Below are 17,142 nucleotides of genomic sequence, written 5' to 3'. Positions count from 1 at the left end.
GTGACCTCTCTCGAGAGAGACTGAGAGTTTCCAGCCCTGTGATTGGCTTATCAACAGCCAATCAGGAGCGTCGTAAGGGACTGGCCTAGACGTCAAATGCACGGTTGATGTGAATCTACTATAGTGACGACAGTACGTCCCACCACCAGGCACAGAAACATGAGAGTGAAAGCATTAGAATGTGTACCTACCGGGGGTGGGGGGGTTGTGGCGAGAAACAACACTTGCACTTTTACACTGAGAACCATTACCTCATCGTTCGGTTCCCTCGTAATTAGTCGAGCATTGTTGAAAAGTCTCCAGACGCCTTTTTGAGCGGGAAAGTTGAGAAGCAATCGAAAAGTCTGTTTGGCAGCGAAGATTTACCCTTTGTTGGGGGCACACAATAGGCAGAGTTGCTCTGAGAGAAGACTGGAGGAATAAAACTGAGTCATGTAGTGACTCTACACAATTTTAGCTTCCTCCAAAACAATACAGTTTCATCGTCAAATAAAGCAAAGTCTGAGGAAACTTTGGTCAACCACTTCCTCTGACATTCAACCCATTGCATTGTTGAATTTCGAATTCACAGAGCGAAGCCCCATTCCCGAAGATGCAATGCATTACTACCCTCAAAACCATTCTTGTACTTTAATCATTTACGTTCATTTTTATCAGATTATTTATTTATTTAATTTATTTTTTCCTTTTCTAATAACTAGTTACTTCTTTTAAATGGACACCGTTATGTTCGTTGAAAAGTCTGAAAGTAAATGATAATAATAATAATAATAATAATAATAATAATAATAATAATAATGGTTTGCCATAAAATGGAGAGACAGATCCAGTTATGTGGATTTGTACCCATACATGATCATGGATTTGTTTTTCCCATAATAATAATAATAATAATAATAATAATAATAATAATAATAATAATAATAATAATAATAATAATAATAATAAGATTCACTGACATCACGACAGACACAGTCAGACACCAACTAAAGAAAATGCCCAACTGGAAAGCCCCAGGTCCCGATGAAGTCCATGGATACTGGCTCAAAAACTTCAAGGCCCTACACCCAAGAATAGCAGAACAACTCCAGCATTGTACCACAAATCACCATGCGCCCAAATGGATGACCACAGGAAGAACATCCTCAGTCCAGAAAGACAAGAGTAAGGGAAATATAGCCAGTAACTACAGGCCTATCACCTGCCTACCAATAATGTGGAAGTTACTAACAGGTATCATCAGCGAAAGGCTATACAACTACCTAGAGGATACAAACACCATCCCCCACCAACAGAAAGGCTGCAGAAGGAAGTGTAGGGGCACAGAAGACCAGCTCCTGATAGACAAAATGGTAATGAAGAACAGTAAGAGAAGGAAAACCAACCTAATCATGGCATGGATAGACTATAAGAAAGCCTTCGACATGGTACCACACACATGGCTAATAGAATGCCTGAAAATATATGGGGCAGAGGAAAACACCATCAGCTTCCTCAAAAATACAATGCGCAACTGGAATACAATACTTACAAGTTCTGGAATAAGACTAGCAGAGGTTAATATCAGGAGAGGGACCTTCCAGGGCGACTCACTGTCCCCATTACTCTTCGTAGTAGCCATGATTCCCATGACAAAAGTACTGCAGAAGATGGATGCTGTGTACCAACTCAAGAAAATAGGCAACAGAATTAACTATCTGATGTTCATGGACGACATCAAGCTGTATGGTAGGAGCATCAAGGAAATAGATACCCTAATCCAGACTGTAAGGATTGTATCTGGGGACATCAGTATGGAGTTTGGAATAGAAAAATGTGCCTTAGTCAACATACAAAAGGGCAAAGTAACAAGGACTGAAGGGATAAAGCTGCCAGATGGGAGCAACATCAAACACATAGATGAGACGGGATACAAATAACTGGGAATAATGGAAGGAGGGGATATAAAATATCAAGAGATGAAGGATACGATCAGGAAAGAATATATGCAGAGACTCAAGGCGATACTCAAGTCAAAACTCAACGCCGGAAATATGATAAAAGCCATAAACACATGGGCAGTGCCAGTAATCAGATACAGTGCAGGAATAGTGGAATGGACGAAGGCAGAACTCCGCAGCATAGATCAGAAAACCAGGAAACATATGACAATACACAAAGCACTACACCCAAGAGCAAATACGGACAGACTATACATAACACGAAAGGAAGGAGGGAGAGGACTACTAAGCATAGAGGACTGCGTCAACATCGAGAACAGAGCACTGGGGCAATATATGAAGACCAGTGAAGACGAGTGGCTCAATAGTGCATGGGAAGAAGGACTAATAAAAGTAGACGAAGACCCAGAAATATACAGAGACAGGAGAAAGACAAGCAGAACAGAGGAATGGCATAACAAACCAATGCACGGACAATACATGAGACAGACTAAAGAACTAGCCAGCGATGACACATGACAATGGCTACTGAGGGGAGAGCTCAAGAAGGAAACTGAAGGAATGATAACAGCGGCACAAAATCAGGCCCTAAGAACCAGATATGTCCAAAGAACGATAGACGGAAATAACATCTCTCCCATATGTAGGAAGTGCAATACGAAAATGAAACCATAAACCACATAGCAAGCGAATGTCCGGCACTTGCACAGAACCAGTACAAAAAGAGGCATGATTCAGTATCAAAAGCCCTCCACTGGAGCCTGTGTAAGAAACACCAGCTACCTTGCAATAATAAGTGGTACGAACACCAACCTGAAGGAGTGATAGAAAACGATCAGGCAAAGATCCTCTGGGACTATGGTATCAGAACAGATAGGGTGATACGTGCAAATAGACCAGACGTGATGTTGATTGACAAAATCAAGAAGAAAGTATCACTCATTGATGTCGCAATACCATGGGACACCAGAGATGAAGAGAAAGAGAGGGAAAAAATGGATAAGTATCAAGACCTGAAAATAGAAATAAGAAGGATATGGGATATGCCAGTGGAATTGTACCCATAATCATAGGAGCACTAGGCACGATCCCAAGATCCCTGAAAATGAATCTGGAAAAACTAGAAGCTGAAGTAGCTCCAGGACTCTTGCAGAAGAGTGTGATCCTAGAAACGGCGCACATAGTAAGAAAAAGAAGTGATGGACTCCTAAAGGAGGCAGGATGCAAAACCCGGAACCCCACACTATAAATACCACCCAGTCGAATTAGAGGACTGTAATAGAGCAAAAAAAAAAAAAAAAAAAAAAAAAAAAAAAAAAAAAAAAAAAAATTAAAAAAAAAAAAAAAAAAAAATAATAATAATAATAATAATAATAGTAGTAGTAGTTTGCCATAAAATGGAGAGACAGATCCAGTTATGTGGATTTGTACCCATACATGATCATGGATTTGTTTTTCCAATAATAATAATAATAATAATAATAATAATAATAATAATAATATAATAATAATAATAATACTGGAAAGCTCTCTAAAAATTTTTACGTAATATTCCCCACGTCTAAGCCTCCATACAGCTTTTGAAAACAACCTTGACCTGAGGTCATATATACGTGTTAGAATATTTTAACCTGATCCTTTTGATTTCAGGGAAGTGCGCACCAAGCACAACATGACGTGGAATGACGACGATGGGACGGTCACCTATTTGCAGGACAAGTCTTACTTCTTCAGGGAGGACATGTCCCATGGCCTGAAGGAGTCTGATGAGATCACGACTATCAACCCCATCATGGTGGTAAGATGTTGCCAAGGATTCATCTCTCGTTTTTAGTAAATGATGACTTGACTCTTGTCACCCCTTGCTGAGTTAGATATATGTACAATCAAGCCCTATACCTTGTTTTAATTGTACAGTCTTCCATAAGTCCTGCTAAAGGAACTAAATTATTTTATTTTCATTTAAGCTAATGTGGATTCAACTTTTGTTTTTAGTAAATGATGACCTGACTTGTTTTTATTTGACTTGATTCTTCCGTAAATAATTTCTGAGGCAATAAATAAAATATTTCTCTAAGCTAATTCATATCTTTTGTTTTTAGTAAATGATGACCTGACTTGTTAATTGCTAAGGAAGACAAACAATCAATTCCTGTAACGTGTCTTTTGTTTGAATAATTATTCTTCCGTAAATGAGTGATAAAGAAAAGAAACAACTGTATATCTCTTCGAGGTAATAGAATCATCCCTATCGACTTACTAGTATAGTTATAAGCTCACTTGATGGAATAACATTATTTGATCATGTCTTTGTCTCCTAGATGTGGTTAAATTCAAGTTTCCCCCTTCAAGATTGTAGCAGTAAACTATGAATATATTTGTGGGGATTAGATCAGTGTCATACATGTAAATAAGAGTCGCTTTTAAATGTCGGGGTTGTTGGGCTTTCTCCTTGACTGAAGAAATTCATGTACATATTTTAGTCCGTGTTCCATGAAACTGTCAGTTTATTGTATGTCCTGATGCTCAGTGTTTTGATCCTCTCTCTCTCTCTCTTTCTTCTTCTCCTCCTCCTTCTCCTTCTTCACCTGCAGGCCATAGCCGCTAAGGTACAGAAATTACCCATAGCCATACAGGCGATAGTCGAACTCGCGTTCCTGCGGTTTCGCGAGTCGCTCTTCATCACCAAGAACGTGGGCGAACTGCTCTTCAAAGGCTACGACGCCCCTCTCCTCTCGGAGCTGATCAAGTACGCCGGCGACCCCACTAACTCCAAGGGGAAGTTCGGCTTCTTCTACCCAGTGAGTCGAAGAGAGTGGACGGGGAGGTTCTCCTACAGAGAGGTCCTTCTCCAGAGGTTCTCCAGAGAGATCCTCCAGAGAGGGCTTTCTCCCTGACGAAGTGTTGCGCGCGCATGCAGCTCTAATTGCATGGTAGCCTTGAGGTTTTGGTATTGCATGCTGGTCCCTCGCTGGCACTAACTCTCCTTTTAACACCATGCCCTCATCCTTTGCTTTAATTACTAATTTTAAAAAGAATAGCGTCATCATTTAACCACCTTTACGTGGTCACCATCGGTTGAAACCATCTGAAGAGACGTAAGTTCTAGTTGGAGTCACTGAAGAACTTGATTTTCTTCGCCGTTAGAAAAATATTATGTCAGGACAATGTAAGATACTTTCTATTATGACTAAAATGCCCATTCCTATGCCTTGAATGTTTATGCCGTTTATGCCAACCCCAAATTCAATGAAAGAGTAAGGTCCCCACGTTTCAACCTACGACAAGAATGCTTATCCCAATCTTAAGTTGTATGAAAGACTGACATCCCCAGATTTCCTATATAGTAAGTAAACGTCAAAATGCACCTTTTGCTATCTACGGTCACTCCTGACCCACCCATGTCGCAAGGATACCAACATCTACCTGCAGGACACAATCCTCTTGTAGAAGGATTGAAACTATACTCTGTTTTATTTTTTCATCTGTCCACCCGCCTGGGGTGTGTGCGTATGGTAACACTGCGTCCAGGACTTTAGATAGTTACGCTATGTGCAAGTTTTAGGTAAATTAAAGGGTATCTGGGTGTACATTTGCATCTGAAAAGTGTTTTAATAATTTACTGTATGCGAATTACACCGTTAATATTCGAAATATGGTATTGTTATCATTGTTGAATGTAAGCTGAATGTAACGTCTAAAGCCCGGGACGCATTTTTACCATACGCAAACACCACAGGCGGGTGGACAGATGAAAAAAAAAACGAGTATAGGAATAGATTAATATAGCGGGCTGAGAGTTCCTCCCTATAGTAACACATAAGTATTTATGATACAGCCTTGCTAAAAGTTAAGGAAGAAGTCACGATGCCTTCTGACGTCTTTGTGAAAAGAAGTTACTAAATCAGGGACTTCAGGAAACCTCTACGAAATTAGAGAGAGCTGTTATATAGATGAATGTGTACGTTTATGAATTGTAGGCTGTTTATGTATTTTTGTTATTGTACGGATAACTGAAGGCTTCGTATGTTATCAAAAATCGTGCAACATTGTGTTTAGACCTTTTTATTTATTTATAGACCTCTCTTACTTCATGACACGTTGGTGTGTTTTGTTTTCATGAGTATACCTAGCTCGTTGTTTGTCATGAGTTTTTATTGGGAATGTTTAGGTACAAGCAATGTTACATTTGGGGTGGCCTAAAGCTTCCTACCTACCTATTAGAGGTAACCAGTGGTCCATCCTACAATTCACCTGTGTCGACCCTTTGTAAACGGAAGGACATCAGGTAAGTACAATGTTTTACGTCCGTACGCTTTCCTTTGGTATTGTCTCCTATCCTAACCCATTCAAGATCTCACCCTTTTATATTATAATCCCCGCCTTCTCTCCTCCTTTTGCATGGCACCTCCACCGCCGCCGACGTCGGCAGGTTTTGGCCGACTTTGTCGACAGGTACCGGACGGACCAGAATAAAAAGCTCTTGGACCTCATCTGGACCGAGATCGAGGTCGGCTTCGATATCTTTGCCACCGAGGCCGTCGGCAACACGATCTTCTACGGGTTCGATTTGCCCGAGTTCGATTTTGACTTCTCGAACTTGTCCGTAATTATCCCTGGTGTGAATGTGACCGAAGGTCTCAGTGGCAGTCTGTACGACATCCTCACCAAACTGAACGAGAGGGGCGTGATTGACGTCGAACCTCCTGAGAGCTTGAGGTCGAATCAGATTCATTTTTTGGTAATTTGATCGTATATTTTTTTTCTACGTGTTAGATTTCAGACAGTTTCCTCGACGAGAAGATACCTAGTGTGCTGTGTTTCAGATAGGTCCAAGAATTTATAACTGACCCTTTTGAGTTAGTTTTTGGGTAAAAAAATCTAAGAATATTTTTTTATCTTGGTAGGCATCTATTCACGCGATTTAATCCTGTATAGCATACATAATTCGCTGAATTTTAGAAAATTTTTCAATGGACGTGTTTTGCCTTCTGTAAAAACTTGCCCAAGTCAACGTCGCTCCATTGATTTGTAAAATATTTTTATGAATGCAGTAATCGCGTAAACAAAGTTAATTTTAGCATTCATCATATTGCAAGAACAGTGAATAATACTCGTGCATGTTTCCCATAGGTATGTTGAGAGAATCTTATAGTTATTCATTATGCACGGACATATCTTCGCATCGTACAATGTCAAACTCTTACCTAGACAGAGTTCGGTCCTTACAGACTTTAAAGTGTTGACTGCAACTGCTGTATTTACACTATTCTCCATTTAGAAAACTTCCCTCATTTGCAATGCTTATAACACAAAAAATTAATACCTTTGCCTCACTGCATGCACCAAACATTTAGATAATAGCCTTCCACCGCCTGGTTAAAATGAATTATTTATTTTTTGGATGGGATTCAGGTCTTTTGCTATCAACACAGATTTCCTGTACCAGTGAGGTAATATGTGTGATTTTTGCAGTTTATAATTTAATCTGCAAACCAAGCTCCTTGAAATTAAGTTTTCTAGTAATTTCAATGATTTCAGTACATGATGGGCATTATCATTAAGTGCTAGGTAAATGGAACTATGAATGAATGGAAATGATAATATTTTACAAGTTAAACAGTAGAAAAAGCTTTTTCTGTAAGGTTATGCCACCAACATAGCTTTTGACAGTACGCCCTTTTCAATTTCTAATAAGTTTTGGAGTTATATAAAAAAAAACTTCTTCAGATTATAATTAGCTTATAATACCAGCATAATAACTCTTGAAAAAAAGGTTAGTCAGTCTTGTGATGAAATTTAAGTTTTCAAAGCTTTAAGCTTAGCCAAAGCGATGCTATTCAGAGATCACACTCAACTTCTTATTCTCCAGAAAAACAACACAGATGATCATCCCTACGAAGTCAAGACAGGCGCCCAAGGCCTGGACGACTACTTACACATCGTAAGTTGGAATGGGAAGAGTTCCCTGAGCTACTGGAATGACGAGTACTGTGACCAGATCAATGGTACAGATGGTACCCAGTTCCCTCCACAAGTCAGCAAAGACCAGGCGTTGTATATTTATACCTCCGAGCTTTGCAGGTAGGTGATTTATATCCTGTGGCCCTTATATCTAATGACATGTGGGAATCAGCGACTTTGGAGGGCTTTATTTTTTTGGTGTCCGATTGTTCAAGTAGTGTGGTGCATTCAGGTCAGGTTAGGGCATATTGTTACTTATATTTCTCTGTGGCTAACTTATTTTTTTAATTTTTCGGGTTGTAGGCAGAGTAGGGAGACAAGTAAGTCTTGGTTAGCTTAGGATACAGCTTTTTAGAAAAGGTTAGAATTTCTAATGTCTACCCGTCTTCTTACTCTGCATCTGCTCCTTTTTTTTCAAAGTGCATATGCACACCTAGCTTCTATAGTCCACTGGCAAAACTCAAAATATCTCTAGAACTTTTTTATTGAATAAAAAAATGCAAATATAAATACTGTTTATATATATATGTAATGAAATCTGCCCCCATAATGAATTAAATCTCCCATACTTTTGCAACATTGTTTCCCCTGGATCTAAAACTAAATCATGCCCCACACTAACTTTAGCCGCTGTTCCAGGTCCCTCTATCTGACGTACGAGAAAGAGGTAGATGTCCACGGTGTCACCACCTACAGATTCATCCCTCCAAAAGATGCCTTGGAGGACCCCCTGGTCAACCCAGACAACCAATGTTTCTGTTACCCCAATGTGAGCTACTGTCTTCATGCCAGCATGCTGAATATGGCTCCCTGTGCCTTTGGTAAGGATAGAAGATGTCTGTTGAGAGAAAGCAAGAGAATTGATGTTTTTTGTACCAACTGTTACACTACTGATATTTAGCTAGTAAAGTATTGATTTGTAACTAGTACTACTGGTTCCTGTAAGGTTTCATTTTACTATTTTATTATTCTGTATGAAGGTACTGTATTTGCTGCCACTTTAGGCATTAATGTAGAGCTCTACAGCAAAGTCACTTCTCAGCTTGTCTTCAGCACCATATAGTATACGTATATAGAACACTACAGCTTACATAGCCATCACTCAGCTTGTCTTAAGCTACATATATACAAATGTAATGTTATCCAAGTAACCTTGGCACGCCAGCATCTAGCAGTAAATTTCTGTCAAATTGCTTAAAGACAATTTTTTCAAATTCAATGTGAGCTTACTTAAGAACTCTTAAAACTTGTTTGGTGTTATTCACCGAATTTTCTCAATCAGATGCTTATTTCTCTGACTATCAATTTTTCCACAGACGCTCCCATTGTCTTGTCAACACCCCATTTCTATCAAGGAAATCAAGAAGATATTGATAGCATAGATGGTCTGTCACCTCACAAGGAAGAACATGAAACCTACTTGGATATAGAACCTGTAAGTAAATGATTCTCCACTGGACATACGAAATATATTTGGTGAATGCTCAGTAAGTTTGTATATGAAACATTCTCATTGAATGTACTACTGAATGTTTGTATGTATAGTATATTCTCTTTTTCTATTGAACATTTATATAGTTCATGAAATGAAAATTTGTTCATGAAACTTACCTGTCAGATATATATATAGCTGTATTCTCTGAAGTCCGACAGAATTTCTAAAAACTTACGACACACGTAGTGGGAGTAGGGTGGTTAGTACCCATTCCCGCCGCTGGGAGGCGGGTATCAGGAACCATTCCCATATTCTATCAGATTTCTTCTGTCGCCGGTGTTGTAAACAACTGTTTACAGCACCTCCACCTCAGGATTTTGGAAAACTGTTATTGCTTGAGTATCCTCTTGACTTTTTGGTTTTTTGATATTGGATCGATAGCTAGGCATACATTGACTGTGGATTGTTTAGATTTTGGCTTGGTTTTTCCTTAAATAAGATGTCTGGGTCTAGTTCGGCTAGCGCCAGGGTGTGTATGAAGGATGAATGTAAGGTGAGGCTACCAAAGGCTTTGGTTGATCCTCACACAGCATGTAAGGGTTGTTGGGGACAAGTGTGTACGTATGATTTTCGCTGCACTGAATGCGAAAGTTTAACTGATTTGCAATGGAAGACGTATGAATCCTACGTTAATAAATTAGAGCGTGACAGGATCAGGAGGTCTTCCTCCAGGAGTAAATCTGGTAGCAGACAGGGTATTAATGTATCCCCTTCTAACCCTCCTGTAGAGATTGTAACTCCTAACCCCGTAGTGTTGCCTTCGGGGTAATGTCTGCGGAGGGTAATGCCCTTTCGCTTATTTTGGATTCGTTGAAGACGCTTGAATCCAAAGTGCTTGCCCTTGAAAATAGGCTAAGTGCAGTGATAGTGCCCCTAGTGAAGTGGAGGGGCCGTCAGATCGGCCCTATAGCGCCTCTAGGCTGGGACCTCTGCCGGACTCCCAGGACTCAGGGAGAGGGCATGTCGAAGGCCGAAGGAGGGATACAGGGATCCCCCACCGATCTGACGTCCCTTCAGCAGTTCCTGTAGACGCTTCCCAGGCTGCTAAGGAGCGTGCTCGAGCATGCCTCCTTAAGGATTGTTTTTCGTCCTCCGACGCGTCCTCCCTGCGCAAGGGGTGGGAATCTCGTCCGGATTCGTGGCCTCTGAAGAGGACCTTCCAAGATCAAGACGCTTCACGTCATGCTCTGTCTGATTGGCGGTCTTCTCTGGAAAGCGTAGCTTTTCCGCCCCAGAAGAAGACTAGGACGTCATCCGACGATGACGCCTTCAAGCCCCAGTCGCTCTAGAGCCAGGGCTTTTCCTGTGAGAAGGAAGAAGGCGTCCCCTCGCCCCTCGCCTTCTCACAGGCACAACTCTTCTCCTCGTAAGGAGACTTCACAGACTGAGATCATCCTCGCTATGCAACGTCAACTGGATGCTTTGCTTAAGCAGAAGGAGACGGTTCCTCGTCGCAGGAAGGACGACAGACTGCCGATCAAAAGGACCAGACAGTCTCCTCGTTCTTCCCCGTCTCCTGGTGTTTCGCCCTCTTCCCAGTATTCGTCTAGAGGTGGCGGTAGACGTCATCTGACTCTTGCTCCCTTGGAGAGAGAGAGGTCTCATTGCGCTCCCCTCTCTTCTCGGCGAGAGGACGATCGGCATTCCGATCTCGACGCTTTTGCTGACGACGAAGTTGTACCTGTTGGACGGACTTCATTACGTGCTGATCCTCGTAGTAAGGAAAGAGCGTCTTCCTTTTCTGCTCCTCTTCGACCTGCTCGTGTCGACGCTCAACGTGACGCTCGTCAGGATGCAGGACCTGAATCTTCGCGGGACGTTTGTAGGGACGCTTCGCGGGGCGTTCGGAGGGACGTTTCGCTCGACGCTTGTTTGGACGCTTCGCTGGACGCTCGGATGGATGCTAGGATGGACGCTTGAAGAGAAGTTCGTAAGATCGCTTTGGACGCGAACGTGGAAGTTCGCTCTCACTCGGAGACTTTTCCCGAGTCTCTTGCTGATGCTTCACGACTTCGTGCAACATCACGTTCACCTCAAGCTTTGGTTTCTGACCCTGTGACTGTGAAGGATTCTGTTTCGGGTCCGCTCCCCACTTCTTCTCGACATCGTTCGGATATGAGACTCGGGGCGAAAGAACTTTTGCCTCTTCCTTCGGGGTTTCACTCTGGTAAGGAAGAAGGGGAGTTAAGCTGTTCTTCTGAAGATGTTGACGGAGAACAACCTTCGACGTCTGCTTCATTGGACTACCAAGTCTTGGCTCGGCTTCTCCGTGATTCGTTCGGTGATACTTTCCTTCCTTCTGCTCCCCCTTCACCTCCCTCGCAGTTTTCTTCGTCGAAAGCAAGCAAGACGCCTGGTTTTGTTAAAATGAAGACTTCGCTATCGACCAAGAGGGCTTTCTGTAAGGTCAACACCTGGATGGAATCTAGGAAAGCACAAGGAAGGACCACTTTCGCCCTGCCTCCGTCTAGTCTTAGCGGTAAGGCAGGGATGTGGTACGAAACTGGTGAAGTGTTGGGACTGAAGGTTCCTACTTCGGCGCAAGGAGATTTCGCCAGCGTTGTGGATGCCTCTAGGAGATCTCTCTTAGCTTCAGCTAAAGTTTCGTGGACGACTTCAGAACTGGATCATCTTTTGAAGGGCCTTTTCAGGTCCTTGGAAGTCTTCAACTTCTTAGACTGGTGTCTGGGAGTGTTAGACAACCAGTCTCGTAAGCCAGATTCGATTAGCCTCGGGGAGCTGTCCAGTGTATTGTCATGCATGGACAAGGCCGTCAGGGATGGCTCGGAGGAGTTAGCCTCTCATTTTTCAGCAGGCGTTTTGAAGAAGAGATCGCTTTATTGCAATTTTGCAGCTAAATCTGTCTCTCCCTCACAGAGGGCAGAGCTTTTGTATGCGCCTTTTTCGAGCCATCTCTTCCCCCAGGCTATGGTGAAGGATCTGGCAGTAAGCCTTCAAGAAAAAGCCACTCAAGACCTTTTGGCTCAGTCGTCGCAACATCCTACTGGCCCTTCCACGTCTTCAGGAGGCCAGTCTCTTACAAAGCAGAAGCCCTTTCGTGGAGGAACTTCAGCTAGATCTTCACCCCGAGGAAGAAGTCTTCCTAGAGGTAGAGCCCCGGCTAAGTCTAGGGGCAAGAAGTGAGAGATCCGTCCTTCAGTCGCCGGTAGGAGCCAGGCTGCAGTTGTTTGTAGAAGCCTGGAGAGAGAGAGAGGCAGACACCTGGTCTCTCAACATCATAGAGAAGGGGTACAAAATCCCTTTCGTAAAGTCTGACTTCCACTCCTAGGGACCTGTCCCCGTCATATCCTCGAGAAAAGCGGAAGATACTTTTCGACCTGCTCGAGAAGCGAGCAGTGGAACAGGTCTTAGACCTGGCAACGCCAGGATTTTACAACAGATTGTTTCTAGTTCCGAAACAGTCGGGAGGGTGGCGGCCGGTCTTGGACGTAAGTCGTCTGAACCTCTTTATAGAGAAGCAGAGGTTCAAGATGGAGACACCTCAGTCAGTTCTGGGGGCCTTAAGACCTGGAGATTGGATGGTATCACTCAACCTTCAGGACGCCTACTTTCACGTCCCGATACATCCCCAATCAATGAAGTACCTTCGCTTCGTCCTGAAAGGAAAGATATTTCAGTTCAGGGCTCTTTGTTTCAGGCTGAGTACAACCCCATTTGTGTTCACCATCTTAATGAAGAATGTGGCGAGGTGGCTCCATCTTTCCAACATCAGGATCTCGCTCTATCTGGACGACTGGCTCATACGAGCCTCTTCGCAGACCCGGTGCCGAAATAAGGACTGCAAACGACTCTGTCTTTAGCTGCGTCCCTGGGACTTCTGGTAAACTTCGAAAAGTCACATCTGACCCCAACACAGTCCATCATGTATCTGGGGATTCAGATGGATTCAGTGGCTTTTCGGGCTTTTCCGTCCCAGGAACGTCAGCAACAAGGCATAGAAAAAGTGTCAGCCTTTCTAGGGAAGGATTCATGCTCGGTGAGGGAATGGATGAGTCTGCTGGGGACCATTTCCTCGCTGGAGAAGTTTGTTTCCCTGGGGAGGCTACACCTCCGACCTCTTCAGTTCTTCCTGTCGGACAGCTGGACAGACAAGGACAACCTTGACATGATTTTAACCATCTCAGAAGAGGTAAAGAGCCATCTAAGATGGTGGCTCGATCCGTTGAAGCTGTCAGAGGGCATGTCCCTCAAGCTTCGGGACCCTGACTTAGTGTTGTTCTCCGACGCGTCATCCATGGGGTGGGGAGCAACACTAGGAGGGGAGGAAGTGTCAGGCACCTGGAGAGAGGAACAGGTAGCCTGGCATATCAACTTCAAAGAGCTGGCAGCGGTTCAGTTAGTGCTCCGGTTCTTTCAAGACAAAGTCTCCCGTCGCGTAGTCCAAGTCAACTCGGACAACACCACAGCCCTGGCATACTTGAAGAAGCAAGGAGGAACGCACTCTCACTCCCTGTTCGCTCTAGCGAAAGAGATTCTTCTTTGGGCGAAGGCGAGAGAAGTCACGATCTTAACAAGGTTCAGTGCCGGAGTTGAGAACGTCCGTGCGGATCTCCTCAGTTGACAAGGACAATTGCTGCCGACAGAGTGGACCCTCCATCAGGACGTATGCCAGGAGCTGTGGGGTCTTTGGGGATGTCCTTTGGTGGACATTTTCGCGACATCAAGAACGGCGAGACTTCCTCTTTACTGCTCCCCGGTTCTCGATCCAGGAGCAGTAGCAGTAGACGCCCTTTTATGGGATTGGACGGGCCTAGATCTCTACGCATTTCCCCCCTTCAAGATTCTGGGGGAAGTGATAAGAAAGTTTGCAGCTTCGGAATGGACGAGGTTGACGTTAATCGCCCCCTTTTGGCCCGCAGCGGACTGGTTCACAGAGGTGATGTCCTTCCTGGTAGATTTTCCGAGATCTCTTCCGTTAAGGAGAGATCTACTCAAACAGCCCCACTTCGAGAGGTACCACAAAAACCTCTCCGCTCTGAGTCTGACTGCGTTCAGACTATCCAGAAGCTGGCCAGAGCGAGAGGTTTTTCGAAACCTGTGGCTAAAGCTATCGCCACCGCGAGGAGACCATCATCAATCGCGGTGTACCAATCGAAGTGGGCAGCTTTTAGGAGCTGGTGTAAGAAGAAAGGAGTTTCCTCTACCACGACCTCTGTGAGCCACATCGCCGACTTCCTTCTTTATCTCAGACGAGATTTGAAGCTTGCAGTGTCGACCATTAAGGGCTACAGAAGTGTTTTATCTGTGGTTTTTCGCCATGGAGGTCTAGACCTAGCTAATAACAAAGATCTCCATGATCTATTGAGATCTTTTGAGACCACCAAGGTGCCTCTACCTAAGTTGCCTTCTTGGAACTTAGACGTGGTCCTGAAGTTTTTAATGTCAAGTCGCTTTGAACCTCTTCACACTGCGTCTTTGCGAGACTTGACGAAGAAGACTGTATTCCTAACTGCTCTGGCGACGGCAAAGAGAGTTAGCGAGATACAAGCTATTAGTAAGCACGTCGGCTTCAAAGGGCATAATGCGGTCTGCTCTTTGGGAATGACGTTTCTGGCTAAGAAAGGAGGTAGCACTCATCCTTTCCCATAGAAAAGGGTAGGTGAGTTTTTTAGTCTTTGTTTTGTTTATGGTTGTAGGGTCGGCCGCCGAATGCGGACTTCCCTTCTATTAGCCTTTTTATGTGGGAGTATTGTGTTAGGCTAACTTAGGTGGTGGTTTTGCCTCGTTGCCCTCAGAAGTATGGTCATGGTCTAGTCACATTGTGGTCACGTCCCCGTTGACAGATCATCTAGAGCGCACCAACTACACAGGTCACTACCTTGTTGGTAACTCTAGTGAAGCAGATGCAGGCTTGGGTGACAGTAATCACGAAGTCAGCTATGCTAACAGGTAAGGAACCAAGATGTCAATCATCTACATGTATATGTTTCCTAAAAATCCTTTTCTGTCTCTCCCACCGCCAAAGGTGGGATTCAGCTATATATACTATATCTGACAGGTAAGTTTCATGAACAAAATGATATTGTTAAGATACAATAAAGTTTGTTCATACTTTACCTGGCAGATATTATATTATATTTAAAGTACCCACCCACCTCCCCTCAGGAGACAGTGGAGATAGAAATCTGATAGAAAATGGGAATGGTTCCTGATACCCGCCTCCCAGCGGCGGGAATGGGTACTAACCACCCTACTCCCACTACGCATGTCGTAAGTTTTTAGAAATTCTGTCGGACTTCAGAGATTACAGCTATATATATATCTGCCAGGTAAGTATGAACAAACTTTATTGTATCTAAACAATATCATTTTACGTGTAGTACATTCTACCGGGACAACCAATTCAGCAGCATTTCCCCATTTCAAGATGCAGGTGTAAATGCAGGATGTACTGTTAAAGACACCTGCAAATTCTGCATTTGTCTGCTTAACATGCCATGCAAATTCTTCAGCTTCCATTCGACATTTAGGTGCAATTTCAGATTTTTCCATTCAATGTACAAAAGTCAATGAAGACTTTCCTGCAACAAACACATATGTATAAATGTGCACTCAACATTTCTCACTCAGCTTTCAGGAATACCTTATTCCGAACAAATATATGAAAGTATTTCACACAAACTCAAGATGTATTAGTCACTCCTCAGGTATTATAATAAAACTTATATTGTGATATACAAAGGATTCAGTTATAGTACCTTGCCCACATGCTATAAAAATCAGTTACTGGATTTAAAATTGGAAAGAACAAAAGGACTATTTGAATTTTTCATTTTTTTTATTTTCCCAAGATAAAAGGAGCAAAATAACAACAGACAGAAGATATACTGTGTAATATTTATTATAGTTATGTACAGTTATTGCCTTATAAAGTCAGTAATCAGTAGCATTCAAGTACAGTAGTACACATTAAATTAATATGACTGCATAAACTGTTATATTTTTTTCCATTCCCAATGGCTGAATTGGAGTCTTCTTAATACCTTTTTAATTGTTGTATAAAAAGGGAGTTTTGATGTGGACTACTAAAACCATTCTCTAAAGTATTTCTTTTACTGCTCTTGGTATAGTTTAATACCCTATTCTGTTATTCATGCTGTCAGTCCATTTTCAACCATAACCTTTTGCAAGATATTTTAAGATATTCTTTAAATAAAAATATCTTGATTTTCTCTGCATCATTCTCTGCTCCCAAAGTTATTTTCATTCATGCTTGACTTTACAGAATACTGGTGTAGCCATGCGTGCTATGAAGAAAATGCAGTTGAACGTCCCATTAAAAAGATATGGCAGCTTTCCTTCTTTCAAGAATGTTCCAGAAGTTATTTTCCCAATTGTGTGGGTCAATGAGGTGAGGGCCAGTGTTTCTTTCAGAGCCTGAATTTATTTTCAATTCTAAGCAATGTTTATCATCTTGGAGTACTAAGCAAATTTGCTATTCCTTTGATCTTAAGACTAATTATTCTTATTGTATCAATAGTCTTGGCATTAGAATCACAAGGAAGTTTGAAATTCCATTCAGACATTTGTCAAAATTATAAAAATTATGCATATTTTACAAATACCATACAGCTCACACAAAGTAACATTGTTACATTTTGCATCACTGCTCATTTTTATTTAGCTATGCAGTTCTCTTCTCCTAGGACCATCAGATCCACAGTATAAACCAACCTCACTCACCTTTGCACTACCACATTGAAAACTGATTTCTTTAAATTG

At 42.5% G+C, this 17,142-nt stretch overlaps 1 protein-coding gene across 6 annotated transcripts in view; it reads left to right on the top strand.

The window, feature by feature from the left end:
- LOC135215154 (lysosome membrane protein 2-like) overlaps positions 1–17,142 on the top strand; it is a 117,854-nt gene that overhangs the window by 92,872 nt on the left and 7,840 nt on the right. For 5 of the 6 annotated variants that reach the window (XM_064249606.1, XM_064249607.1, XM_064249604.1 and 2 more), the window contains exons 4-9: positions 3,591–3,738; positions 6,373–6,681; positions 7,813–8,024; positions 8,544–8,725; positions 9,221–9,339; positions 16,646–16,771. In XM_064249606.1, the coding sequence (XP_064105676.1) occupies positions 3,591–3,738; positions 6,373–6,681; positions 7,813–8,024; positions 8,544–8,725; positions 9,221–9,339; positions 16,646–16,771 (1,096 nt within the window). Of the gene's footprint in view, positions 1–3,590; positions 3,739–4,534; positions 4,742–6,372; positions 6,682–7,812; positions 8,025–8,543; positions 8,726–9,220; positions 9,340–16,645; positions 16,772–17,142 lie in introns of all 6 variants that reach the window. The other variant, XM_064249603.1, reaches the window with a different exon arrangement.

The sequence above is a fragment of the Macrobrachium nipponense genome, chromosome 5 (genome assembly GCF_015104395.2).
Source record: "Macrobrachium nipponense isolate FS-2020 chromosome 5, ASM1510439v2, whole genome shotgun sequence".
Lineage (NCBI taxonomy): Eukaryota > Metazoa > Arthropoda > Malacostraca > Decapoda > Palaemonidae > Macrobrachium > Macrobrachium nipponense.
This window is presented reverse-complemented; position numbering and strand designations above follow the sequence as displayed.